Genomic DNA, 25633 nt, shown 5'->3' with positions numbered 1-25633 from the left:
ATTGATTTGCTTTGTGCACCTTATTAATTAGTAGCTTAACAGCCAACTCTTATACGCTACTCTGGAGTAGGGGTGCTTGTTTGATTTTTTTATGTAAAGGTATACTTTTAAATGAAAAATAATTTGTAAATAAAATTTTTATATAATACTCTTATCAATCTAAAAGTCTAAGACTAGAAAATAAACTTTCATGAAAAAAACCCCCAAAATCAACTCCAAATTTAAGTTTGAAAAATTTAAATTTTGGCTTATAAATATAAACAAAAGTAAAAAGATAGGGGTGTTTGTTTTGGCAGAAGTGATTAACTGGATTTTAGTTTAACTAGGCACCAATAAGAGCATACCCAACAGATGTACTAAATCCAATTTCCTATAATTAGTTTTTTGGATTCTCAAAACCCATTTAAGGAATAGAAAAATAATCCATCTCCAAAAGATATGCTAAATCTTAACTACCAACAGAACGTACAATCGTTCTTGGCGCCGCCCACGCTCGGCCGAACAACGACGTTTTTTGACGCCGCCGCCACCGCCGCTTCCTGACTTTCTCCAACAGGATCTCCGGCCACGGCCAGAACAATGTGATCCCCTGTGATTAGATAAAACGAATGCTCATCTCTTTTCTCTGCATGCACTAGATGTGCCGCCATGAGGAGGTATTTTGCCATCCCTGATCTGTAGCATCCATGAAGTCGTTGTCTTTGATTTCATAAAATACACAACATCAAGATACTTCTCCTGCCAAGTTGATCCAATTTACTAGCCGATCCCGATGTGTGAAGATTGAATTGAGGATGTCATTGTAGAGAAACATTAACTTGACGTCAATAACTAATTTTGCAGCTCGATCCTTCTTCCAATCAAATTGCTAATACAGAAAGAGATGAGTCGTCCAAGTCAACTCATCCAAATGCTATTAGATGATGAGTCTTCGTCGGATGATGACGAGGAATTTATTTTATCGGCAGTAGAAATAGTACATGGTCAAGACATGACCGACCATGTACCGAAGCGTGGAGGCTCTGTGTATGGGCACCAAGTAATTGATCGAGATAGATTGGGAGGACACTGTAGACTATACAATGACTACTTCTCTGAAGAATCTACGTATGGCCCTGCTTATTTTAGGCGTAGGTTTGTAACAATTATTTATATGTTTTTCCTATATGCATCTTCAAATACAGGTTCCTGTGATTTATTTCCGGCAATATATGTGCAGGTTCAGAATGAGACATCATCTTTTTTTACGTATCATGAATGCAGTAGAAGCACATGATAACTATTTTGTTGAAAAAAGAAATGCAGCAGGAATACTTGGATTGTCAAGTATGCAAAAAATTACAGCAGTATTTAGAATGTTGAGTTATGGAATTGCAGCTGATGCGGTTGATGAGTATGTGCGTATTGGAGGTTCTACTACTATAGAAAGTCTAAAACGGTTTGTTGTAGCTATGAACGAAGTTTTTGGAGAGGAGTATTTGAGATCACCAAACGAGACTGACATAGCTAGATTACTTACGGTTGGGGAAGCAAGAGGATTCCCTGGAATGTTGGGCTCTGTATGCACTGAAAATGGAAGAATTGTCCTACTGCATGGCAAGATCAATATACAGGGAAGTCTAGGGAGCCTACTATAGTTCTAGAAGTCGTTGCCTCACATGATCGATGGATTTGGCATGCTTTCTTTGGTTTACCAGGTTCACACAACAATATTAATGTTCTTCAAAGGTCACCATTATTTGCAAAGCTAGCTGAAGGTGAAGCCCCAAAAGTAAACTATAGCATCAACGGGCATAACAATGACATGGGGTATTATCTTGCAGACGGTATTTATCCTTCATGGGCAACAATTGTGAAGAGCATTCAGATGCCGCAGGGGAATAAGAGAAAATATTTTGCAAAAGCCCAAGAAGCCGATAGGAAGGATGTTGAACAAGCATTTGGTGTTTTACAGTCTCGCTTTGCTATTGTTCGTGGATCGGCTCGTTTTTGGGATACAAAAACTCTGGGTCAAATCATGAGAGCTTGTATAATAATGAATAACATGATTGTGGAGGATGAGCGAGATGATGATTTTGATTTAGATTATGATGAGATGGGAGAACAGGTGAGAGCTTCACATGAAAGAACGGATGATTTTGATGAGTACATTCGCAAGTACAGTGAAATTAAAGACAAAACAACTCACTTTCAGCTTTAAGAAGACCTCGTCGAACACCTGTGGCAACGTCATGGAGACCAATATTAATTTTCACTTTATGTCAGAGATTCTTGTTAGTTTACATTGTTTACAAATAAGTTGTGTTTATTTTAGATAAGTAGTAGTATGAAAATCATGTAGACGCATTTTTTATGCCAAATGTATTTTTAGCATCATTCTAGCAGGAAGTGAGAATAAAACAAGACAATTTCAGCAAATTTGAATTATTCTTGCACCATTCCAACAACATTTGAGACAAAATAGAACATTTTCAGTAAAACAGAACACTTTCAGCAAAATAGTACCATTCCAGCAGCTTTTCAGCAAAAATAGAACACTTATAGCAAAATAGTATAATTCCAGCACCATTCCAAGCAGTTTTCTAGAAAAAAAAACAGTACACTTTTAGCACCATTCCAAGCAGTTTTTCAGGAAAAACAGTACACTTTTAGCCCCATTGCCTAAAACATCATACTTTCATGTAGTCTAAGTACAAGACAGCACCAGACCATATAGTTCAGTGACAAACAATACAAATCTGCTAGGAATGTCTAACAAAACTAAAAATTCAGCAAACAAGTATGAATATGGCCGAGCACTTATTCTTCAACTATTCAGTCGAGCTATTTAGACGTCGACTAATAATATGGTCCTTTAGGTTCTTGTAGTATTCTTGCTGAGACATATCCATGTTAGAAACATCTGTTCTCAAAATCCTCTCTTCTTCTATCATCCTCTTGAAGTCAAACTTCTCTTTTTCCATTGCAATTCTTTGTTCTTCTAGTGCGAATGCATGATTATACCTCTCCTCTTTCTTGATCTCTTTCTCCTCATCAGCCTCTTTTTTCTTGGCCCACAGATAGTCCAATGATTCGATATGGGATCGATCAAATCGTTGCCTTAACTTTTCTTTCATCTTCTTCCATCCAACTGGTCTTTCTAGAGTATTTGTAGCAGCATCAATTCTTGTGGTCTCGCTCCCATCACCAATATTTCCTTCAGTAGGCACATCTGTTGAAAGTACAGCTGTTGATTTTGTGGTACTCTTATGCCTCTTGTTTGGTGTTTTTTGAGCTTCCAACTCTGCCATCTCAATACGCTTATCAAACCACTTTGGTTGGTTCTTTAACAGATGGTAGCACTCCATGTATGTGAACGCTCTATTTTTATTTTCTGCCTTGTACAACTTTCTAGCCTGCGATAACTGTAAATAAATAAAGAAATAAAAAATGTCAGTGAAGTATGACAAGAAAGGCAATGAGACTATGTGAGAATAACTTTAACCTTGTCCTCAATGGTGACACTACTTTGATTTCTATTCTCAACTCGACTTAAACATCCACAAAACTTGTTGATCGCATCACGTATGCCAGTCCAACGGTGATTAAGTGAGCCTTGAGAGTGATCTGAATTGAAGATCTTGTGTTCATGGAAATATTTGTAAATCCGGTTCCAATAGGTTGATTTTGATTGATCAACACCTTGAACTGCATCTAAACTAATATTTAACCATGCTGACACCAACAAGTAGTCCTCCTCATCGCTAAAATTTTTTGTCCTTTTTTGGCTTTGTCTCCTAGATTTACCAGGTTCATTACGGTTTGGTTGTTCCTGCTCTGGTTGGCTACCCATATCACCGCAATCAAAGGTATAGGTATCCTCGCTCAACAAGTTTGTGTAAAATCTTTCACTAGCCATATTATCTGTCCATACAATACATTTCAGCCAATTAGTATTAATTCACATTTTTATTTCTAGAACAGCAAAAGAACATGCCCTCTTTATAAAAAGAAGTAAGAGAACAAATGCAGAACTATCAGAATTCATGGTCAAATGATTAGATATTCAGATAATTTGTACACTGTCAGAAAATATAGTTTGATCAGATTGATAGCATTTCATTCACAGTCACAAGCTCAGCATTCAGAACTACAAGCTAGTACTGCAGAAACCTAAATTTCAAATGAAAACAATGAAATGTACAGACTTAAGAGGTACTGCAGAAACATTCAGAACTATAAAACTAGTACTGTAGAAACATTCAGAACTACAAGCTAGTCATTCTCTTATTGCCAAATCAAATGTACAGACTTGAGAGGTAAAAGACCAACTATTCCCTATCATACTTCCTGAAATTGTTATCTGAAAAAAATTTCATATAGACTACAAAACAACCAACACGGGAAAACATATGAGTGACAGGCTTACTGAAATTGCTTCTTTGGAGGAAATCATCTTCACCAGTAGACCAATCCCTCGACAAATTGACAACAGTTGATTCATGGTTGAGGGGTTCTAGCACTTCCTCTCTGACTAGGGTCTCTTGCTCCCCTTTGCCCTCTGTCGCCTGAGTGTTGGAGCATGGCTGCTGACAGTGATGAGGATCCCAGCTGCCATGGGAGTGAGGAGAGAGGTTGAACTGAGCTGGCGTCGTGAATCCAGGTGGCTGCGGTGGCACTGCCTGCGATTGTGACGACGCGAATCGAGTTGTCAGCACTGGTGGCGCCTGTGGATGCAACGATGGCTGCTCTCTACCGCTCAGATTCGTCGTTCCGCGTGAAACCGTCGCAAGATAAGCCGGTGCTAGAGATGCTTGGGGGAGCGACGCCGGCATTCCTGCCAGCTGTGAGGAAGACGACGCTGGCGGCTAACCTCTTGCGCCCAGATTCACGGTTCCGCGCGCAGCCGTCGTGACAAATACCGGTGCCAGAGATGCTTGGGGGAGCGACGACACCATTCTTGCCACCTCCGATGAAGACGATGTCGACGGCCGAGGAACTCGGTCCGGCGGAGGACGAGGCGCGAGGAGCTAGATGGCGGCAACATGTCTTCCAGCGCGCGCGAATGAAAAAAATTCATCGATTGGGAATGGAGCCGGCGTCCCAAGAAATGAGCACCGGAAAAACTGGGTTTGGGACCTCCAACTTTTGGGGCTGAGAATAAGAATGTTGTTGGATTGAATTTTTTAATGAAAAATCTCCTAATTTTAGGATGAGAGTCCATTTACCAAATCTGTTGGGCATGCTCTTATAAATGCTGCATAAATATTAATATGGTAGGATGATACAACAATGGTATGATTATCGTTTATTGTATGCATTGTTTGTTGCAACCAAAATTGAAAATTTCAAAGCCAAATTTTACAGTTTCTTTTTGGAATGTTTTCATAGTATTTTTAGCATTGACTTTAAATAGCTGCTAATACATATATAAAAGTTTTACGTATGGATTATTTTATTTGCTTTACTGCAGCATTAGCTGAACCAATCAAATCCTGCAATGCTAGCTGCCGGCTGATATTGCGTGATTTTCACCAGCAAGAGGTATTGCGTGATTTGCATCTAATAGCCGCACTAATAAATAGTAAAGACCTATTCAATTTGGAGGAACTTTAGATAAATTTATCCTGGAAATTTTCTGCATTTTAGAGGAGCCCTAGTGAGTAATAATTAAACTATTAAAGAAGCAACTAAGCAGCATATTTTTCTTGTAACTGACCAGACTCCGTCTATTTTGGGTTGTATTTGCATTAGCACGGCAAAAACAAGCCCAACCAAATAAGCTATGCTAAATAAGCCATCATTTCACATTTTAACTGTCCAAATACTCTCGCAGTATTTAATGGATAACATCATTAATATTTAGACAAACATTTCGCTATTTATCTTGTTCTAAAATTTTATGCAAATATATAAAGTTATAAGTCATACTTAAACGACCTCTATTCATAAATCAAACCATAACAAAAAATAAATACTATTTACATAACATTTTGAATAATACGAATGATCACACATATATTGAAAAAATAATGATGTCGTCTGTTACGAACTAGAGGGTGTAAGAACCAGCTTGAGCTAGTGTTATATTAAGAGCAAGTATAATAGCAAGTTATAAGCTGGTTAAATGCTTATGTAGAGCAGAGAGGGAATGACAGAGTGTAAGCGGGTTGTAAGCTTGTAGCCAGTTCGGGGTATGAGAGTGATACGTTGGTTTGTATTAATGATGAAGAGCTAACTAATATATGGGTGGACTAAGAGCTGGCTATACGAAATCTTATAGCCAGTTTATTGGTTATATTGTTAGCCTTGCTTTAAAAAGAGAATAGAAAGTTTTATATTATTAGTCTTGTTCTAAGAAGAGGTTAGAAAGTTTTTTACAATGTTTTACGAGGCTGCGCAGGCCTGGCTCCGAGGCTTGATGATAGCCTCAATCAGCTAAAACTATTTAAGCGCAGATTCTCGCGGGATTTGTTGCCCCAGAGGTCTTCCACGAGCTGATCTTCTCCATGATTTTTGTCCCGAGTTGTTGTGATCTCATCTTCTTTTTTTTGGGAAAATTCTCTGGTTCGTCTCACCATTTTGAAGGTGTACGTATATATTTCATATTATTGTAGGATGTGTTTAATTCCAAGGATAAGATAGATTAGTATAGAGCCAATCCATTCTAACCCTATTTGGTTGCTGGATGGGTGGGCTGGGTTAGACCTAGGAGAGGAATATTCCTCCTAGATCCAGGTCCAACTCATCCCACCGAGAGGACGACCACGACACATATAGGGGTGTCCATTTTAGTATTAAATTTATTTAAGATATATTACTTATATAAATATACATCCAATTATTTTAGGTTATTTATATATTAATCCTAGTATTTAATATTTTATTTTAGATATGAGAGGTAACCTTTATCCTATCTTATCCCTTCAACCAAACAAAAAACTGGTCCAATCCATCTCATCTCATCTCTCCCACCATAAAAAAACAAGGTTCAACTTATTCATCCAACAAAAAAATGGAACAACATATACTACAATCCTAAAATGGATCCAACCCAACCCATGTTATTACAGACATTGCAAATTGCAATGGAGACGTTGGAATGGATTGGTAACCCAAAAAAAGAATGGATTTGAAATCATTTTCAAGTGTTTTTCTACGGCAGAGGTAATAAGAGTAGTAGAGAAGTGAGGAGGGATAGTTCTGCACGCTCACGGAATCGTACTCATCACTCCACCGCTTGCCTATGCTCCGGCCACAGCACCACCTCCGCTGGCCGCCGGCGCCCTCCCGGCCGTCCGCCGTCTCCTTCCCGGCCGTCCCACCCCGCGGCGCGGCCCGGATCCCTCGCGCGGCGGCTCCCCCGCTCAGGGGCAAAACGTCGAGCGCTCTGCGCGCGTCGTCGTCGGCGGCGCCGGGTGCGGCTCCCGCGGATAGCGCGATGGGGCAGGAGTCGGGGGCGGTGGCGGTGGCGCACCGGGATGTGGCGCGGGCGCTCGCGTCCGAGGCGGAGGCGCGGCTCGGCGCGCGGCGGCTGCTGCTCCCCTCGTCCGTGCCGCCCGACGTCGCCGCGTTCCGCAACGGCGCCGGGAACGCCGCGGGCTCCCTCGACGTGCGCCGCGGCGCCCCGGGATCGACGGTACCACACCTTTCGCTTGTCAGATCATTCAGATTTTACTTGTGCGCGCTTGGTAATTTTTACTACGAGAATTGTGTTAGGACCTGACAAGAACATGTAGCTGCTGGATGTTACTTCTGCTACTGCAGTATAAGATTACTGTGAATTACTGAAATTGCTGTGGTAAAACATGCTGGCACAAATATTTCCGCCTATATGAAAACCCATACCAGATTACTGAAACTGTTTTGCGCAGAAAATTTGCTGGCAGCTGCTAAACGAATGGTGATTGTCCTATCACTCGCAAACTTTCAGAGAAGCAAAGATTCATTATCCAACTCTTCGGAGGAAATTATTTTTTTTCTTTAGATTAATAATGCTAAATAAATTCACTGCTGTGGCAAAACTTCCAAGATCAAACTGGAAAAGAGTTGGTCTTCTCTCAGTGTTATATACTTCACTCTCAATTCTCCCTATCGCTTACAGATTTTTCCTCTCGAAAAAGAAATTGATGGTGCTGTGCGGCGAGGCGAGCGGCAAGCCACATCTCAATTTTTAGGCAATTGCCTGACTTTCCAGATTATTGGGTTTTACCCATTTTCTAAAAAAAAAAGGATCTTCCAATAAATTCAACTTAGTTCCTCCTAGGTTGATCCCTTTCTTTTTGAACAATCAGGAACCTGAGTAGTGCTTTCCTGTTTGCTCTTCATCTTATTATTGAGTAGCTTATCTACATTATTAGTAACAAATAATGAGATTGTAGATTTGTAGTGGCAGTGGATTTCTATCACTCCCAACCAATGAAATCGCAGTAGCCAAAACGATCAGCAGAATTATAATGAGACTAACACTAATCAAACACAGTAATCATGCTATCTAATGCTTATGATGTATAGCAGTAAAATTTGTTGAGTTCTGCAAGTAATGACAAATGGAGTTGAATTATTGTTTTTCTTGTCGGCAGATTGATTTCATGCTCCAGTCCTCACTCCACTGTAAAGTCCCAAATGGCGCAATCGACATTACAACTCTTCTCATTTTCCTCAACACCTCAACGGATGCACCACACTTCCTGATGGAGTTTATACAAGGTAGCCCGACTTCGATGGTTGTGCTTCTAGACCTCCTCCCACGGAAAGACCTTGCATTCCATCCAGAATACATGGAGAAATACTATGAGAATACTCAAGTGGACAAACAGAGAGAAAAGATTGAAGAATTGCCGCAGGCCCGTCCATACCGATCACAATCTCTCTTCGTGCGCAGCTCCTTTTCGCCGACAGCAATACTGACGACCATTGACTGTGGACAAGGAGGGGAGGGTGCATTGGAGATAGTGCGTGGTCAACTGGCAGCAGCTGCCAAGGAGGTTCTTCAGATTTGGCTTGATAGTTGTGTCGATCATGCTTCAGAAATGGAAGACGGCGAGAGAGAGAGCATGCTAAAGAGGGACCAAATTGTAAGGTCTAAGTCAATCGAGGTCGATCTGACTTCAAATTTGCCGAGAATGTTTGATCCCGATGTCGCAAACCGAGTCATAGCTGAAATCCGGAAGGCCTTTGGGGTACAAGAGACCTAGCACTAGATTTGTAAATTTGTAACCAGGAATAGATCTGTACATCTTTCAGAAGTTAGTATTCTCCAGTCCCTTTTGCTTGAACAATGGGATGTATTATGTGATGATAATTTCAAATACCATCCGATGCCATATTTCCATGTGTAGAGGATTATATCAAGCTGTTGTTGGTATTACCAGGTCTCTTTTGCATCGTAGCCCGTTAATGAAAAAAATATGGATTATTCTCAATTTTTCCTTAGCCTTTGTGCCTATATATATATAGATATATATTTTGCAAAAAGTTCGTACACAGCCTATACTCCAACACGTTTTCCTAGCTGAACAGATGGTTCAACTCTTCAAATTGTAACCTTGATATGTGGTTTATTGGGGATTTATTTCAATATGCCTAGTCCTCCGTATTCTCCAAGTTTATTACAAGGAGTTTCAATCCAATGGCCCAATTTCTTCAAAAAGACGAGAATGAATTTTAGGTTTGCTAGATTCATAATTTCTTCAAATAACGAGAATGATTTTAAGGTTTGGTAGATTCATAATTTCTTCAATTCAATCCAATGGCCCAATTTGTTCAAAAAAACGAGAATGATTTTTAGGTTTGCTAGATTCATAATTTCTTCAAGAAAGTAGAATGGTCTTTAGGTTTGATAGATTCATTATCAATCAACACTGGGTTCCACCCCGAATTTGTATTCAAACCGAACAGTTCTCCAGGTAGGCAACCAAACGATGGGCCAACACAAGAAAGTGCCTCAAATGCTATCATAATTTATCCGCACCAGTCAATTAATTTCACTGGTCGTTTTCCGTGATGTTTGTTCCAGTTTATGCATTACTGATTAACAGATAAACTCACATACCGTGTTCAGTTCAGATATTCTCATTCCATTCAATTTCATAAACGCACCAGTTCATTGTGCGCAGCTGCACATGACACAATAGAGAACTGTTTTTGACTTCTTTTCGGGGAGGTGGGGGGGTGGAGGGATATGCAGAAGATTCGTGCAATATACCGTAGTTTTGGAGAGTTGTATCGAAAAAAAGCAGGAAAGAACAAACATGGGAGAAATACAAAATCAGATCTTGATTTACGCGAGCCTCAGATGAACAAGGATGCATATCACCACAGCTGCGCACCCAGCGGCACGCGAGCACATTCATCGAATTCACCATATATAGTTCTTCAATCATCACCGGCTCGCCACAACCGAAACGGAAGCGTCTCATACTAAATAAAATCACAGAAGCAATAGATGCAAGAATGTCGAAACAAGGTTCTTCCACAAATCAAATAAGAGCATCAAATCAAGACAGATCGATCGATTAGTCAAACCAACAGTACCGTTAAAATTCAAGATCTGTTGCCATTCTGAAGGCTGAATTTGCAACTGCTGGGTTGCAAATCCCGCAATTTCAGCTAAGCGCAATGATTCAAGATCTAACAAAAAAAATTTTAAATTTGTGTTTGACAGATTCAATTCATGCGTGCCAGAGCTCACCATTTTAGAGTTGAAACCACCACTGGCACGCGCCAGAAGAACCTAAAATCTTCAAAAAAATCGAGGATGCAACCGAAGCACGGGAGATGTATCAGATCTACAACTAAAGAGGGGTTACTGCTACTGCGTATCCATGGCTCCAGCTCGAGATCCAACAGAACAGCCAGGAAAAGAAAAAAAAAAAAACAGAGTAGAAGAAAGAATCACTAGACCAAATCGTCGACTAACCAACCCAAAAACACCAGATCGAGCCAGAGATGAAACACGCTAGGAACCAAACTGCTCCGGCCTCAAGATCCAACAAAACCACCATGAAAAAGGAAAAGAAAAAAAGAAGAGAAGAATCGATGGGCCAAATCTGCAGGTAATCAAGCAAAAACACAAGACCGAGACCGAGGCAGAGACTGAACGCCTCCGCTGCTAGGGATGATCCCAGCGAGCTGGATCCACACACCCGGAAGAAGCGAGAGTGGATTTGGAGATGGAGAAGTTGCGCACCGAGGAGGCCGGGTAGAAGAAAAGGGAGAGGAAAAGGTCACGTGATGGGGCCTTGGGGGCCGAGAGAGGGCCATCCGTGGTCCGTGCATGGACCAGGAATCCTTTTATTTCTTTTAGAAACTTTTTTATTTTTTATTTTGAATTTTAAAACGGAACGTTTCAAAAACCTATTTCCACGTCTACACCTGCCTGGCTAGAGTGATAAAATAATTTGGCCACACTTGGCTAGAGTGATAAAATAATTTGGCCACACTTGCATCTGATGGTTGAGATGGAGTTTGATTTATGGGACAATAGCTCTTTTAACCCTCGCTTGAAGATCAACCACTAAAATGACCATATTTTATCAATTGATTATTTGACCATGTTTTTCAAAATCCAAGCCGTCATCTGACCCTCTGGTGCATACACCGTTAGGGTTACAATTAAAACTAATAAGAATATAATTATGAAATAAATATACACCATCCACTAGAGGGCGGTGGACGGCGGCACAGGGCGACGGACGACGCGGGATAGTCGACGAGGGGCGCGCGTGGCGGCGGGTAGATGCCACGACGGCCGCACACGAGGACGTGAGGGAGCAGGAGAGGTGGCAGTGGCGCGAGGCGAGGAGGACGACGGCTGTGCAATGGGGCAGAGGAGAGGCAGTGATGGCGTCGGAGGCCGGCTTGCCTATGGGCAGCTCAGATGCCACCGAGGGGGCGAGCGCTTCTCTCAGCATCCTCTGACGCGAAGAGGCGGGCAGCAACTTCGGTGGCGAATTGGGTCTTGAGGAAGTGGGCCTGATGCCGTTCCAAGAAGATAGGGGTCGGAAGCGGTATGAATAGGGCGTCGTAAGCGGCATGAACGGTGGAGGAGTAGGAGGCCAGCTTGGGGGCGAGCTGTGGCACTGGCGTGTTGGGAAAGGAAAGGAAGAGCAGCTTGTGGATTTTGTTAAATTAATTTCAAATTTAATCAAATTTTGAACATATCAATCAAACTTGTCTGAAATCTAACAAATCAATACCAAATTCATTAACAAATATTTCAATCTTGTCTTCAATATGTCTGTATAAATATTTAAACGTATTTCTAAAAGATTGCATACAATTAGGTCAAACGATCAAAGGCAAAACGGTCAATTTATCCCCTATTTCACACCGTTAACTTTTTTTTAATAAAAGAGGTCAAATGAGCAAACATGAAAAATAAGGTCATTTTGGTAGGTACCCTTTAAAGCAGGGTCAAAAGAGCAATTATCCCTTGATTTATATAGGTTTGTACTAGCGGGTGCTGTTTTTACTAACAAGCAGGTCCATCTTTTTTTTATGTTTAGAAACCGAAATTTAAATTTTTAATTAGAGTATATTATGAGGTTTTTTTGTTATATTTTATTTTGCAGCCAATTTTAGATCGCTAATGACATATTTAAAATTTTAATCATAAATTTATTTTTTATTTATAAATATGATATTTGGTCAACAATCATCACCATGATAAAAATAAAATGATCGATACGAAAAAGGAGGCAAGGGCTAATCAGTTTTTCGCGTGGTTGGTTTGTGGAGAAAATAAAAAAGGTTAAAAGAGCTTCAAATAATGGTATTTTAATCAATCGTCATTGGTGGTCATGAAACCAATAATTTTTTTAATAATTTTTTTAGTTTTAAACAAAACAACCTAAAAACTTATTTTTACCTATTTTGGTGACGTGGCAAGATAATGCTACACAAAAGTTGGTTACCTTTACGTTGCAGCGTTGTCTTGCCACCAACCGCGTGGCCAAAAGTTTTATGCGGTAAAAATATTTTTTTCAAGGTTTAATAATAAAATTATATATTAAAAAGATTAAAAAATTATGTAAGACTATTGTTGGGAATGTGGTTGTTTTACTACATTTGGTTTGTGCAATATGGATGTGCTTTGTGATATTGATTTGTCTCGTCGTTTTTAAATATGACCGACGATGCTACTTGTGACAACTAAACAAACTTGAGAACTAATTTGTTTGTTCCACATATACGAGCATTGATGAGAAAAAAAAAAGTAAAAAGTAAGTTGATTTATGCGAGCCTCAGATGAACAAGGATTCAAATATCACCACAGCTGCGCACCCGGTAGTACGTCAACACAGTCATCAAATTCACCATTATTTTTAGTTCTTTAATCATCACCGGTACGCCATAATCGAAACGGAAGTGTTCATCATAAACCAAATCAAAAAGACCGAAAGAAAAATCGAAACAGTACCAGCAAAATCAAAGAAAGCAGATCGATTGAACAAACCAAGAGGGTTTCTAAAATTCAGTTACAGCCACAATTCAGGATTTGTTGCCGCTCTCAACGCCGAATCCATTTGCAAATCTTTCAATCAAATCCCCCCGCCGAGATTTCAAGTAAGCGCAAAGATTTGAAGATTTAACATCCAAACAGAAAGAAACGAAGCTTTAAATCCAAACAAACCAACGCTGGTGTTCATGCGCTCGTGCCTCAGACGAACTGATCAGAGAGGGATATCAGCACGCACGCGAGTGCGCTCATCCAGAATTCACCATTTTTACGAGCTCTGTAATCATCACTGGCACCAGCACGCCACATGAACCGAAAAAGAACAAAAACCAAAACCAATCGAACTCACGGGAGAGATTGATCAGATCTACACTAAAACAAGAGAATTACTGCTTGCTGCTACTACGACGTCGTATCCATGGCTGCAGCTCGAGATCCAGAAGAACAACCATGACAAAAACCAGATCGATCGAGCCAAGAGAGAGGAGACAATCGAACAGGAGATTTGGAGATGGGAGAAGTTGCGCACAAAAAGGAGGAAGGTTGAAGAACGAGGGGAAAAAAGCCAAGCAGGACGCGCGCGTCGTCACGTGTTGGGGCCACGTGGACGGCTGCGATAGGCTGGCCCACGGGACGGACGGCCAGGATCTGCCCAGGTCCGATCTGACGATCTGTATCGTTATCCCCTTATCCCAGGTAACTTTTGTTGTCTGCTACTCAAATTAAAGGTAAAATGGTAGAATTGGGATAGCTTTTGTTATCTGCTACTCAGGTAACTTTTGTTGTCTTTATTGTTTCACCAAAATTATGTATAAATAACACTTTTATATACGTGTTTCTAACGATCTTAAGGACAGAGACTAAAATAATACGATTGAAAACCTTCCATCATCTTCAATTTTCTTTCAAAAAATAAAACATAAAAAAGATATGGAGAGCATTTCTTCAGGTTCATCATCCAAAAAGTTAACTTCTGGCTGCGAATCTAATAGATTTTGGATGGGGAAGTAAAATTTTAATTAACTAATAGCGAAAAACAGCAAAAGTAGTGATAGAAGCTTCATGTATGCAGTGCGAATGGCTGAAGGTGCAACAGATGAACTACATATATCGCCACACAAGTCATCCAGAATTAACCAAAATTCATCCATGCATCAACCAAAACAGACAAACAACCAACGCCTTGAGAAAAATTTAAAAAGGACAGGGATACATCGATCGATGATCCAACATGGAGAGCAGATGGAATCAACCAAATCAAACCGAAATCGAGGGATCGGGATCGGAGAAACAGGCTATTGATTGATTCCACACGAATCTGATTCCCAGCCAATCTTTGCGAATTCGCCACTTTGAGATCGACGAACTCGGCTCCCAGCGAGGACTTGAATCGAGGATTGAAGAAGAGGGAGGGTGGTGTGCATAGAAGGGTCGTTGGGAGATCGATCGAGTTGGATATATATAAAGAGGGCGAAATTAACGAACCCTAGATTAGGGGATTAATCGAAATCTTTCGTGCGCGAGCAATGGAGACGCCGTTGTTTACGCACGAGATAAGGCTTTGACTGCTGCGGTAAATATTGGGAAAATACTGCTAACTAATTAATGGTAAGAAAATGTAACAAAAAAAACCATAACTGGGGAGGCGGTTTTAATTAGCCATCATCACTCCTCCTGGAAAATAAAGGAGTCACTTTGTTTATTGTTTGAGTGAAAATTTCATTAAACACGTATCTTACATGCTCTATTCATTTTTTAAGTTATGGTTTCTATAACTAGAGTGAGATTCCATTACTAGTTAAAGTTAAAAGACAACCATCCTATTTTAAACCAACAACACGTGGTATCTTTTTTAAGTATTTTACGAAATTTACGAAAAAAAATTAGGATAAAAACAAGAGAAGGGTATTTTACCTGGCCTCTATATCCACTCGGATATATGCATCCATTTTTTTTATTTCAGAAACTCTAGAAACTTAGCCTAAGTAGGGAATCTAGTCCCTCAAATACCCAATCTAAAATTCATGCTCATATGAAGATTTGAACCCAGGACCTTAGATGCTACTTAGCCTAAGTAGAGGATCTAGCCCTTCAAATATCCAATCTGAAATTCATACTCATTTGGAGATTTAAATCCAGGACCTTAAGTATTAATCAGGTCACTATAACCACTAGACTACATACCCTTTCACTTATATAATTATTACTGAAAGACATTCATGTATTTGTAATTGTAGTCATCGGAATTGAACCATGTTGGATGAAGTTATGTGCACCACTTTGTCGTGCATGAAATATTTTTTCATACTGGTGATGTTTGCACTACCGCTACCAGCATGCTTTTAGTCAACAATGCAACCAAGAACTCAAATCATGTGACTTCTTGTCTCCTCGAATCTTCCCAAGAAGTAACTCCATCTCTTCTCCAACCTCTCTTCCCCTTTCTCTTCGCCGGCCGAACAGAGCCGCTTTCGTTTGCTGCCCTAAGGTAACTTACCGTCTCCTTTTTCACGCGCACGTTTCTTAAATTACTAAACGGTACATCTTTTATAAAAAATTTCTAAAAAAAGTTGTTTCAAAAATCATATTAATCTATTTTATATTATTTTAATAATTAATATTTAATTAATCATATATTAATCTATTACTATGTTTTCTGTACCAGGATAGGGTTGCCTCCTAGTTCTCGTAGCTCTAGTACATCTAGTAGTAAATATTTAGAGTAATTTTATCATCTCTTAGATATTACCAAATTTTATATAAAAACAATGATATCTTCGAAAGATAGAAAAAATGCTCAAATATTTATGTATATTTCAGGTTCTTCCCGTCGGTCTTCTTTGGTTCCGAGGGAGTCGACATTGGCTAGCTGTCCTCGTCCTGGAGTCTGGTTGGGCACCTCTAGAGTTCCATCCGAAGGTGATTCTCTATGACACCGGGTTTGTTGCTTCTAGTATTAAGTTAGGATTCATCTAGGACTGTGCAATCAAAGGTAGCAATATGACCTTTATCATTTCTTATAGCAAGAACTCTTCGGATCCAGATCATATGCGATACTGCTTCTACTACTGAGCCTTACATGTTAGTGGCAGCATTGCAAAAGAAGTACTATTGAGCCCCATATGACTCGTCTCGTTAGTTGCAAGCAATGCAAGTATACTCTCATCTAATTCCAACATTTATTGTACTATTAACACCATTTTTTACAATTAGTGTCGAGAAATACAACGGTACCCTATAGAACTGATTTGGACTACCCCAAGAAGTTACTCCCTCCGGTTATAGATATTTAATTATTAGAATAGATATGGCTATAGTTTTAAAACTTTTTACAACTAATCTTATGTTAGAATGAAGTGATGATATTATGATAGTCTGCAAGACAAATATACGTGTACCATTTTTCTAAAAGCTATTCCCACTCATTCTGGACAAAGGTAGTAAAAATACGAAGCTATTGATACCTTAGAATTTAAAAGCTAATTGATAGTATTAGGTCAAAGTGATTGGCTGAGTTTAGGTTTAATTTTAGTGGGTTTCGTCGTGTCATGTTACCGGCTCCTTTTCAATAATCCTGGTTAACAGGATAAGTAAATGTTCTAGTTGGAATCACTTAGAAAAAAAAAATCTAAAACTTAAAATTAGCTTCGATCGGCTTAAATAGCAAAGCCTCCCCGTACGGGAAAAAACCTCTTTTTAAAAGGTGGACAACCGGAGGAACGCAGGAGCAACTCCAAACAGCTCCCCATTCTAACTTGCTATCTCTGTTTTTTTGGCAAATTGTAAAAAAGTTGTCCAATAGTTTACCATCCATGTTTCCAAATTTTGGCAATTTGCTATATCCTCTCATTTGTGCGCATATATAAGAGTCCTGATTTCACTTAGCATCCAAGAAGTATGACGCTGAGTTTCTCTCGCGTCTTCGCCGGGAAAATTCTCGTTCTTCTTTTCGGTCCGTCGTCCCGTCGTCCCGCCGTCCCACCGCCGCCAAGGTCCGTTTCCGGCCGCCGCGCCCCGCGCTAGCTCGCCCGCCGCCCACGGCTGTCGCTCACGCCATGCCCTTGTGTCGCCCGCGCGTCACCTGCTGCCACGCGCTCGGTCGCTCGCTCTCCCGCTGAACCCAAGCACACCACCACGCCGCTGCCATCGCAGCACCACCATGGCCACGACGCCCATCAAGATCGTCGCCCTCGCCGCCACGATGGCTGCGGCGGTGGCATTCCGCTTCTTCTTCCGGTTAAGGTGCAGCCACCTGCCGACGCCGTTCATGGCCAGCACCGGGCAACAACTGATCGTGGTGTCGAACCAACAGGAGGTCACCGACGGCAACATGCAGCTGCTCTGCCACGGGTACGGCGAGCACAACCACAGCCACTCGGTGTGGTCGGCGCGGGCCAACATCCCTGGCGGCACGACGACGTGCCTGGCGCTCCCCGCCGTGCACAGCGACGAGGTGTTCAGCGCGGCTTCCACTGCTTGGGGCGACGAGAGCGACAACAGAGACGACAATCTGCGATCTCCCTCAATTTCCAACTGTTTTGATGACTTAATCTGCTTTTGGCAAGTGAAATATCCCTAACTGTTGGAGATAAAACAATTTTTTCTTTTACCATATTGTTTACAAACTTGCTAAAATAACAGATTTGGAAAAACTATCTATGGCTAACTGTTGGAGTTGCTCATATTATCAATTCTATTAAGGAGTCTATCACCCCCTATCTTTTTTATTTGAAGTTGATTTTAAGTTTTTTTCATAAAATTTATTTTACAGCATTGGTTTTTTTATCGCTGAGATTAGGTATTTAAAATTTTATTTACAAATTATTTTTCACATGTAAATGTGTCATTTGGTCTTTTTCACCCTATGTTAAGAGGGGGTAAACGGGTTGTGAGAGTCGAGCCTAACATAGGCCATGGACATCACACCTGCTACATCTTGCCATCTACTCGGTCCGTTCGAAAATATAAATATTTTTAATTAGATTAGCAGAGATTAAGTTAATTATAAAGGACTACATTACTTTCTCAGTGAATTAGAAAATGATGTTTTGGAACGGTGATTAAAAATTAAATAGAAAAAACTTTAAATGTGAATGGATCCATAGGACAAGTACCACAACAAAAACATCAGAAATGCTTATATTATATAGGAGCTTCATATCGTAAAAATATTTGCATTTTCGATCGTGGAGACTGTACGAAGCCTCGGCCAAAAATAAAATCACTTTTACAACAAATTAAAAAATGAATTTTCGAGTAGACAAAAAAAAAATGTTGTCACGTTGATAATTGCGACGGCACGGCACGGCAAATTGATTTGGACCGGATGGAGCAGCAGGAATCACTGACGACTCCTGATGGCTGACGTGCTGCGCTGCACTTCCTTGGAGCTTCGACCTACGCTTTTTCCATCCGTCGCTCTCCTTCTTTCTCCTTTCATCATTCATCAATCCCTTCTCGCTCACTATGCGCTGTTCGATTCGTTCGTGAGACAGCGCAAGAAACCATTTTTAATCTCTCACCCTTTCTTCATCCCAGCTCACTTTAGTTCCTTCACGAAACGGAGCATCAAGAAAGCTGCAGTTCCTGCGTGACACAGAGAGAGAGAGAGAGAGAGAGAGATCTAGAGAGAGGAGAAAAAAGAGGAAGCGAGAAATCATCGTCTCTCGGAGAGAGTTTCAGCTCCGATTACCTCCGGATCATGGTATGCTGACTTTGTTACGACGCTGTTTGGATTTCTTCCGAATTCTTCTTCTCTTTGGTTCAAGTTTAGCGGCTTGTTTTCATCGATCCGGTTTCTTCATCTCTGACGAAGTAACTGAATTTCTTGATGTTTTTTAATAAGGCAGATAGCCAGTTGCTCGTTTTGATAGCTATGTATGTTTTTTTTTTGGGTAAGCTTAAGCACGAACTGGCCTCTGTAATTGTCTGAATATACATAGAGGTCTGCCTGATTACCGAACTGCTTATAAAGAACTACGTATTCAGTATCTCTGAGTAACCGACTTCCCAAAAAACCCTGAAATTTCCTATGAGTTTGCTCACAGTGATTGCGTGTATGAAGCAATAATTATAGTTGGAAGTATGATGCTAATATTGATACTGAAAGTGCGAAAAAGAAAAATTTGTTGCGGAGAGCGTCAGATGCAACAGCAGAAGCAAACACTCGCTGAAAAAAACTCTGAGAATCGAACTAACGAACTCCGGAACGCAGGGGAGCAAATTCCGGGGCTACTACTACGACGAGCCTTCGTCGGCCGGCGGCGGCGGGTACAGGAGGGACAGGGAAGGGCGCAAGAAGCGGCTGACGGCGCAGAAGAAGAAGGAGATCAAGGAGGCGTTCGACCTCTTCGACATCGACGGATCAGGTTCTGAATTTCGCGGCGCCGTCGCCTTCTTTATCCTCTCGCACCGATGAACTCAGCTCGAACATACACGGGATTCGCTCACCTGTTCGTTGTTGCTCGCTGCATCCGCGCAGGCACCATTGACCCCAAGGAGCTCCACACCGCGATGAGGTAAATGTATTTCTTCATCATTCATATATATTGTTCTCTCCTTTTTTTTTTTGGCTTTTACACGTGTTTGTTTAAGCGATTAAACAATGTATTTTTTAAATAAATATATATAAAAGTTTATCATATCATATTTCAAGTAGCTTTGACTTAATTTTATCGTTTACACCATTAAATAGCTATTAAGAAACCCGATAATCTTTCATTTTAGCTGAAAAAAGAACACGAGCCTAGATTCTTCACCGAATTAATCAAACAGATTATTTGCTCCACGCTTTAAAGATTATGTTTTCTTATAAAACTATATTCTCCGTAACTTATTTTAAACTGTTTATTAAGTTTATTATTAACTATCCCTGCAATCCAAATAACATAATCTAACCCGTTCAATAATCCAAATTAAACAGGGCTAGCAGTTGCAAGATGACACTGTTAATTTCTCTCCTGTCTTTTCAGAGCACTGGGTTTTGAGATGACACCAGAGGTAGCAGCCTGAGCATGGAATTGTCTGAATCCCTTCTCTGTCGAGACCACAATCTGCTCAGAAAAAAAAGGAACATATCCATCTGTTCGTCAGTTCTTGGAAGCTGACGACGGAGCAGAGAATGAATGATGCAATGAAAAAATCGTTGTTGTTGTGGTTGGTTGGTTGCAGCAAATCAATCAGATGATCCGGGAGGTGGACAAGGACGGCAGCGGGACGATCGACTTCGACGAGTTCGTGCACATGATGACGGACAAGATGGGGGAGCGCGACGCCAGGGAGGAGCTCAGCAAGGCCTTCCGGATCATCGACAAGGACGGCAACGTCAGTGTTCTTCCTCCCCTTCCATTCCTGGTGCACAGCCTGAATCTGGCTGAATACATATGCAGCTCCCATCGTTTCGTTTTCGCTTGCTGTTATCAGCTAAAATTTAAATTTAAATATTAAGTTCAGAGTTAATTTTAGATTTTTAGCTTGCTGAGAACATGTTTATAATTTTTTTATTTATAATTTTTTTTTACAATATGTCGTTTGACTTTTTTTCACTATATATACGGCATCATCGTTTCGATTTTGCTTCTGCTTTCTAGCCAAAATTTAAATTTAGAAGATTCTGTGTTTATTCTCATCGTGATTTATTTATTATGATTACTTGTAGATCATAACAGATATGCATATAAAAAAGTCTAATCATAAAATTATTTTAAATATTTTTCGATCGCTGATAAGCCGTTTCGGGTTTACTGATGAACAGGGGAAGATCTCGGATGTGGACATCCAGCGGCTGGCCATCGAGACCGGCGAGCCATTCACGATCGACGAGGTCAGGGAGATGATCGAGGCCGCCGATGAGAACGGTCAGATTAACTGTTTCTTCGCCCACAGCATTTTTGTCTTGGCTTGGATTTCGGGTATTATATGATCCTAATCTTACTTTAATATATATATTTTTTACTTAACGTCATTGATTTTGGAATTTTTTTAAACATATAAAATTATAAGTTATATATACTTGCTTTCAGTAATAAATCAAAACATAATAAAATTATTAATAACTATGTAAAATTTTGAATACGAATAATGACAGAACTTAGACTTTAAGTCAAGCGACATCAAATTAAGAAAAAAAAGAGGGAGAGAATATGAAATTTCAACTTCAGATTTACCGTGAAGGTAGAAGATACCAGTGAAAATTCGATTTAATTATTAACACTGTCGTTTTCTTACCTATTCGATAGCCCCAAAATATAATGAATTTGAAAAACTCGTATATAAATGGTGTAAAAGTTACAAATTCATGCATATTTTTAAAAATATTTCTAGTTGGTGTGATCGATTTCTACATCCTAAATTCTATGTGCACTCATAATCAACAGATTAGCCGGTGCGTACAACTCGATCGAAAGTTGGCTGTCGGATAATAATTCGTTGGAGTTTCTGTTTTTGCAGGTGATGGCGAGGTCGACCACGAGGAGTTTTGCAACATGATGAAGAGGATAGGGTTTGGGGCCTGACAGGAGTTTTCCAAACATATTAACTCTTGTTTCATATTATCTTATCTCGATGCTAATAAATTTATATATATATATAAAACATACATATGTACAATCGATAAATCTAGATCAATCGAAATATCTTATAATATGATGAGATAGATAAAGTAATTAATTACTTAAGTACACACAGAATGATGCTGGGTTTTAGGCACGACGTACCGACTGTACTATGTACTATATATGTACGCAGGCAGATAGCATCGTATATTTGCAGTAAGTTGATTGTGGAAATGATGTACACAGCATATAATTGTACAAATACCAAGTAAATAAACACAGGAAAATATATCGCGTGAACGTCCGCGCACTATAACGCGCGAATACATAATTTTTTAATTAACTTTTTTTCTTAACGCTTTAGCTTATCTTTAATTTTTTTCTCTGCCACACCAGTGTGTCTCCATATGTTTTTGGGACCGGCCTATATTTCTACGTAGATCAATCTATGCCCAACACAAAATTTATAAAATAACGTTATTATTTTTAAGCTTATTTCAATCATCAGTGCTGAAAAATTCATGTATTGAAAATATTCAAACGTGAAAAGTCTATACATGTAATATTTATATGTATAAATGTTATGTGTATATAATATTATGTGTATAAATGTTATGTGTATATAATATTTATATGTATACATGTAGGGAATTTTCTCATGGGACAATTCCCTACGTGCTCCTTTAATTCCACCCAATCCCTTCTGCACCCTTGAATTTTTCTTAATCTCTTATATACCCCTGAGTTTCTATTTGGATCTCATACATACGCATTACATTAGTTGATCATTAGTTTAACCGTTAGTTATTGTAGAAATTACTTTATTGTCCCTGGTATGTTATTAAAAGCTAGAAATATTTTATGTGTAAATTATTTGAGTTGTGAAAACCAATAAGAAATAAATTACTATATATTTGTTATGAATTTTTAAAAACAAAACATTATTTCATTAAAATAAAAAATATTTATGGTAAAAAAGTTCTGCATCAAATTTGAAAATAACTTTTCAATAAATATATATTGAAAAAAAGATTTGTTTTGAAGAAACAAAGGGATGTAATTAGTTTATCACAAACTAGAAAACATATTTAAAATTTTTAAATAAATTTCAGATCAAATTTGATGAATTTCATATATATCCCAAAAATTTAAACCTAAATAACATTTAGTTTTAGTTCTTAATTTTCTGGTGAAACTAATGTATGGATTTAAACATAATTTAAAAAAATTAAAAAAATTATTTTTAAAGTTAGTCATTAAATGATATATCGCTTGTATGTTAGTATAAGTTAATTTTTTTCATATAAAAATTTATTGGATAGGTAGCACGTATGTATAGGAGGGATAATATATATAGTTATTTTAAAATATTTAACGGTCAACTAATGGTCAATTAACGGAGATGGATATAGAGTGGATCAAACTAAAAACTCAGGGGTAATAAGGGAGGAGGTAAAATTCAGGGTTATTGAAGGGATTGAGCAATTTTTCATGGGTATGTAGGGAATTTTCTCAGTATTATATGTACACAGTTTGTATATATAATATTTATAGGTGGAAAGTCTATATACAAAATATTATATAGAAAGTTTGTATATATATAATAATTTTATATATAAAGCTTGTATATAATATTTTTATGGTATAAAGTTTGTAAATAATTTTAATTATTTCAAATTATGCATGAAAATTATATCTGTAAGTTCTTATGAACAAAATTTATATGCAATAACAGTATCATTACATGTATATAATATCTATATGCATCAAGTTTATTTTTCCGGATGGAGAGATTCGCTGCACGAACGCACGCGTATCAGCCACACACAATAACCACATGTTTGTTATAAGAGAAAATCTAACAAACACCATCAATGAGCACATAATTCTAAAAAATACCATCGACGAGCGTGACTTCCAGCAAATGCCATCCTACAAACTAAAACTTCCCACAAATGCTATCTCTATCACTGCTATGTTAACCCAACTCTGTTAGGTACCGTGCAATGACCATTTTAGCCTTATAAGGCTGCGCAAATGCCAGCTCTATCTAATTTAACCATCTTTAGCTTATAGAGCTCTCAACCATAATCATCCTTGCATGGTAATAACAAATGAAGGCCTTTTCATCAAACCAAAAGGCAAAAGTCTCTAATTAATTATAAAGTTAAGCTACAAAATTCAAAATAGATGTATAATGTGCCGATGTGATTTTTTTAATTCCATAACCAGGCATGGTCATTTTGCTAGTAAATAAAAAATATACGAAGAAGCAAATCGTATTATTTTTTTGGAAAACTTGACAGCATAACAATTCAGGTAAGCGATGTATTGTGCATGCATAGCTGCCACAAACAAGAAGCTGCCAACTTACAATAGCAAACACATAGATTAAATAAAATTCTCGCGGAGCAACACACGAGTGTAGTAGTCTACTCCCCACTGCCTGTTGAATCGCCACCGCCGCTGCCGTGGGTCGCATCGCCGCCACCGCAGGCCGTCCTGCTGCCGGGGGACGCATCGCCACCGTCGCATGCCGCACTGCCTCTGCCGTCGCAGCGGCTGCAGGCAGCATCGCCCGCGGCGCCGTCGTCCCAGCCCGTGCCGGGGAGGTCGCAGCCCCCGGCGTCGTCGGCGCAGCCCGCGCCATAGGGCCCGCCGTCGCGGCCGTCACAGCCCCTGCCGTGGCCGTCGGGTCCCCCACCGCCCCTGCGCTGCAGGCGCCGAAGGCCGCAGCCATCGCATCCTCCGCGGCCGCCGCCGGCGCCGCCGCGGGCCTTATCGCCCCTGTCGCCGCCAGAGCAAGCTGCTGGTTTAGGGTTAGCCATATCACGTGTTTTCCCTTTTTTTTCTTTTACTCTTTTACATGTTAAGTGCTTATCCTTCATATGAGGACTATTTGGTCATTTCAACAAAAGCAACAGTAGCTAACAGATATATTTTAACAGAGCAACGACGGAGATGGTATTTGTGGGAAGTTTTGGTTTATAGGATGGCATTTGCTGGAAGTCATGTTCGTGGATGGCATTAGTCAGAACTATACGCTCGTCGATGGCGTTGGTTAAATTCTCTTGTTATAACTCTTAGAGATATCACATGCATGTAGTGTCACGCCTGGAGTTTAATCCCAAGCCTAATTCGTAAAAGAAATTGGTAAATAATAATCGGCTTAATTAACACAAGAAAAATCCATCTAAAAGAATTAATTCGATTAAATCAAAGTTCGCAAATCATTAACTGGATTTAAACTCAAATTGTAGAGTATAAAATTTTGCCCAAAAACTTAATTTAAAATTTGGCAAAAGTGAGGCCTTTTCTTTTTCCTCCTTTTTCTTTCTTTTTCCCTTACTTCTCGAATTGGGCCGAAGTCCAATTTTCCTCCCTTTTTCTTTTTTTTCCTTACCTCCTCCTTCCTCTCCCTCATCCTCCTCCTGGGCCAGCCCAACCGACTGGCCCATCTCCCCCAGCTGCCGCTCGGCCCAGCGCCTCCCCTCCTCCCCACGCGCCCTCCGCTCTCCGCCTGGGCCACCTCGGCCCAGCGCACCTCGCCCACCGAGCCAGACTCCGTGTCGCCGCCACAACCACCGCCGCGTTCGCCGCCGCCTTTCTCCGCTCGCGCCCGACCCAGACTCCTCCAACG

General features: G+C 39.9%; 5 protein-coding genes and 3 non-coding genes across 9 annotated transcripts; 4 read left to right on the top strand and 4 right to left on the bottom strand.

Annotated features, from left to right (window-relative positions):
- The first annotated feature begins 498 nt into the window (after positions 1–498).
- LOC107305093 lies at positions 499–2436 on the top strand. Its single transcript, XM_015841633.2, has 3 exons — positions 499–656; positions 844–1134; positions 1220–2436. Exons 1-3 carry the CDS (start codon positions 649–651, stop codon positions 1635–1637), a joined length of 717 nt encoding a protein of 238 aa, XP_015697119.2. The 5' UTR covers positions 499–648; the 3' UTR covers positions 1638–2436.
- LOC107305094 lies at positions 1805–2200 on the top strand. Its single transcript, XM_015841634.2, has one exon. It carries the CDS (start codon positions 1805–1807, stop codon positions 2198–2200), a length of 396 nt encoding a protein of 131 aa, XP_015697120.1.
- Positions 2437–7185: 4749 nt separating the features above from the next.
- Positions 7186–9330, top strand: LOC102703616 (red chlorophyll catabolite reductase). Its single transcript, XM_006661667.3, has 2 exons — positions 7186–7618; positions 8562–9330. Exons 1-2 carry the CDS (start codon positions 7226–7228, stop codon positions 9174–9176), a joined length of 1008 nt encoding a protein of 335 aa, XP_006661730.2. The 5' UTR covers positions 7186–7225; the 3' UTR covers positions 9177–9330.
- A 935-nt stretch (positions 9331–10265) lies between these two features.
- LOC121055626 lies at positions 10266–10375 on the bottom strand. The gene has a single exon (XR_005812660.1). It is a non-coding gene; the product is annotated as a small nucleolar RNA Z188 (small nucleolar RNA).
- Positions 10376–13219: 2844 nt separating this feature from the next.
- On the bottom strand, positions 13220–13334 carry LOC121055627. Its single transcript, XR_005812661.1, has one exon. It is a non-coding gene; the product is annotated as a small nucleolar RNA Z188 (small nucleolar RNA).
- Positions 13335–13635: 301 nt separating this feature from the next.
- Positions 13636–13739, bottom strand: LOC121055628. The gene has a single exon (XR_005812662.1). It is a non-coding gene; the product is annotated as a small nucleolar RNA Z188 (small nucleolar RNA).
- Positions 13740–18826: 5087 nt separating this feature from the next.
- LOC102703336 (probable calcium-binding protein CML8) lies at positions 18827–22442 on the top strand. Of its 2 annotated transcripts, none has more exons than XM_015841693.2 (7): positions 18827–19145; positions 19656–19809; positions 19923–19959; positions 20413–20440; positions 20612–20764; positions 21195–21351; positions 21890–22442. In XM_015841693.2, exons 1-7 carry the CDS (start codon positions 19143–19145, stop codon positions 21952–21954), a joined length of 597 nt encoding a protein of 198 aa, XP_015697179.1. In that variant the 5' UTR covers positions 18827–19142; the 3' UTR covers positions 21955–22442. The 2 variants fall into 2 exon arrangements, with proteins under 2 accessions (XP_015697179.1, XP_006661729.1); XM_006661666.3 differs by having other exon boundaries at positions 18838–19145; positions 21195–21297; positions 21890–22439.
- Positions 22443–24425: 1983 nt separating this feature from the next.
- Positions 24426–24821, bottom strand: LOC121055490 (loricrin-like). The gene has a single exon (XM_040527987.1). The coding sequence runs from the start codon at positions 24819–24821 to the stop codon at positions 24426–24428; it is 396 nt and encodes a 131-aa protein (XP_040383921.1).
- Positions 24822–25633: the final 812 nt, after the last annotated feature.

The sequence above is a fragment of the Oryza brachyantha genome, chromosome 10 (assembly GCF_000231095.2).
Source record: "Oryza brachyantha chromosome 10, ObraRS2, whole genome shotgun sequence".
NCBI lineage: Eukaryota > Viridiplantae > Streptophyta > Magnoliopsida > Poales > Poaceae > Oryza > Oryza brachyantha.
Note: the sequence above shows the minus strand (reverse complement) of the source record. Positions and strands in the feature narration are given on the sequence as shown.

What these genes read in the sequence shown, in the direction of transcription:
- LOC121055490 (XM_040527987.1), bottom strand. Translation starts at nt 24,821, where the DNA reads ATGGCTAACCCTAAACCAGCAGCTTGCTCTGGCGGCGACAGGGGCGAT.
- LOC102703616 (XM_006661667.3), top strand. Translation starts at nt 7,226, where the DNA reads ATGCTCCGGCCACAGCACCACCTCCGCTGGCCGCCGGCGCCCTCCCGG. An exon ending in GCGGCGCCCCGGGATCGACG is followed by an intron (nt 7,619 to 8,561) that starts GTACCACACCTT and finishes TCTTGTCGGCAG; the next exon opens with ATTGATTTCATGCTCCAGTC.
- LOC107305093 (XM_015841633.2), top strand. An exon ending in CCTGCTTATTTTAGGCGTAG is followed by an intron (nt 1,135 to 1,219) that starts GTTTGTAACAAT and finishes ATATATGTGCAG; the next exon opens with GTTCAGAATGAGACATCATC.
- LOC102703336 (XM_015841693.2), top strand. An exon ending in CTTCGACATCGACGGATCAG is followed by an intron (nt 19,810 to 19,922) that starts GTTCTGAATTTC and finishes GCATCCGCGCAG; the next exon opens with GCACCATTGACCCCAAGGAG. An exon ending in GTTTTGAGATGACACCAGAG is followed by an intron (nt 20,441 to 20,611) that starts GTAGCAGCCTGA and finishes GGTTGGTTGCAG; the next exon opens with CAAATCAATCAGATGATCCG.
- LOC107305094 (XM_015841634.2), top strand. Translation starts at nt 1,805, where the DNA reads ATGGGGTATTATCTTGCAGACGGTATTTATCCTTCATGGGCAACAATT.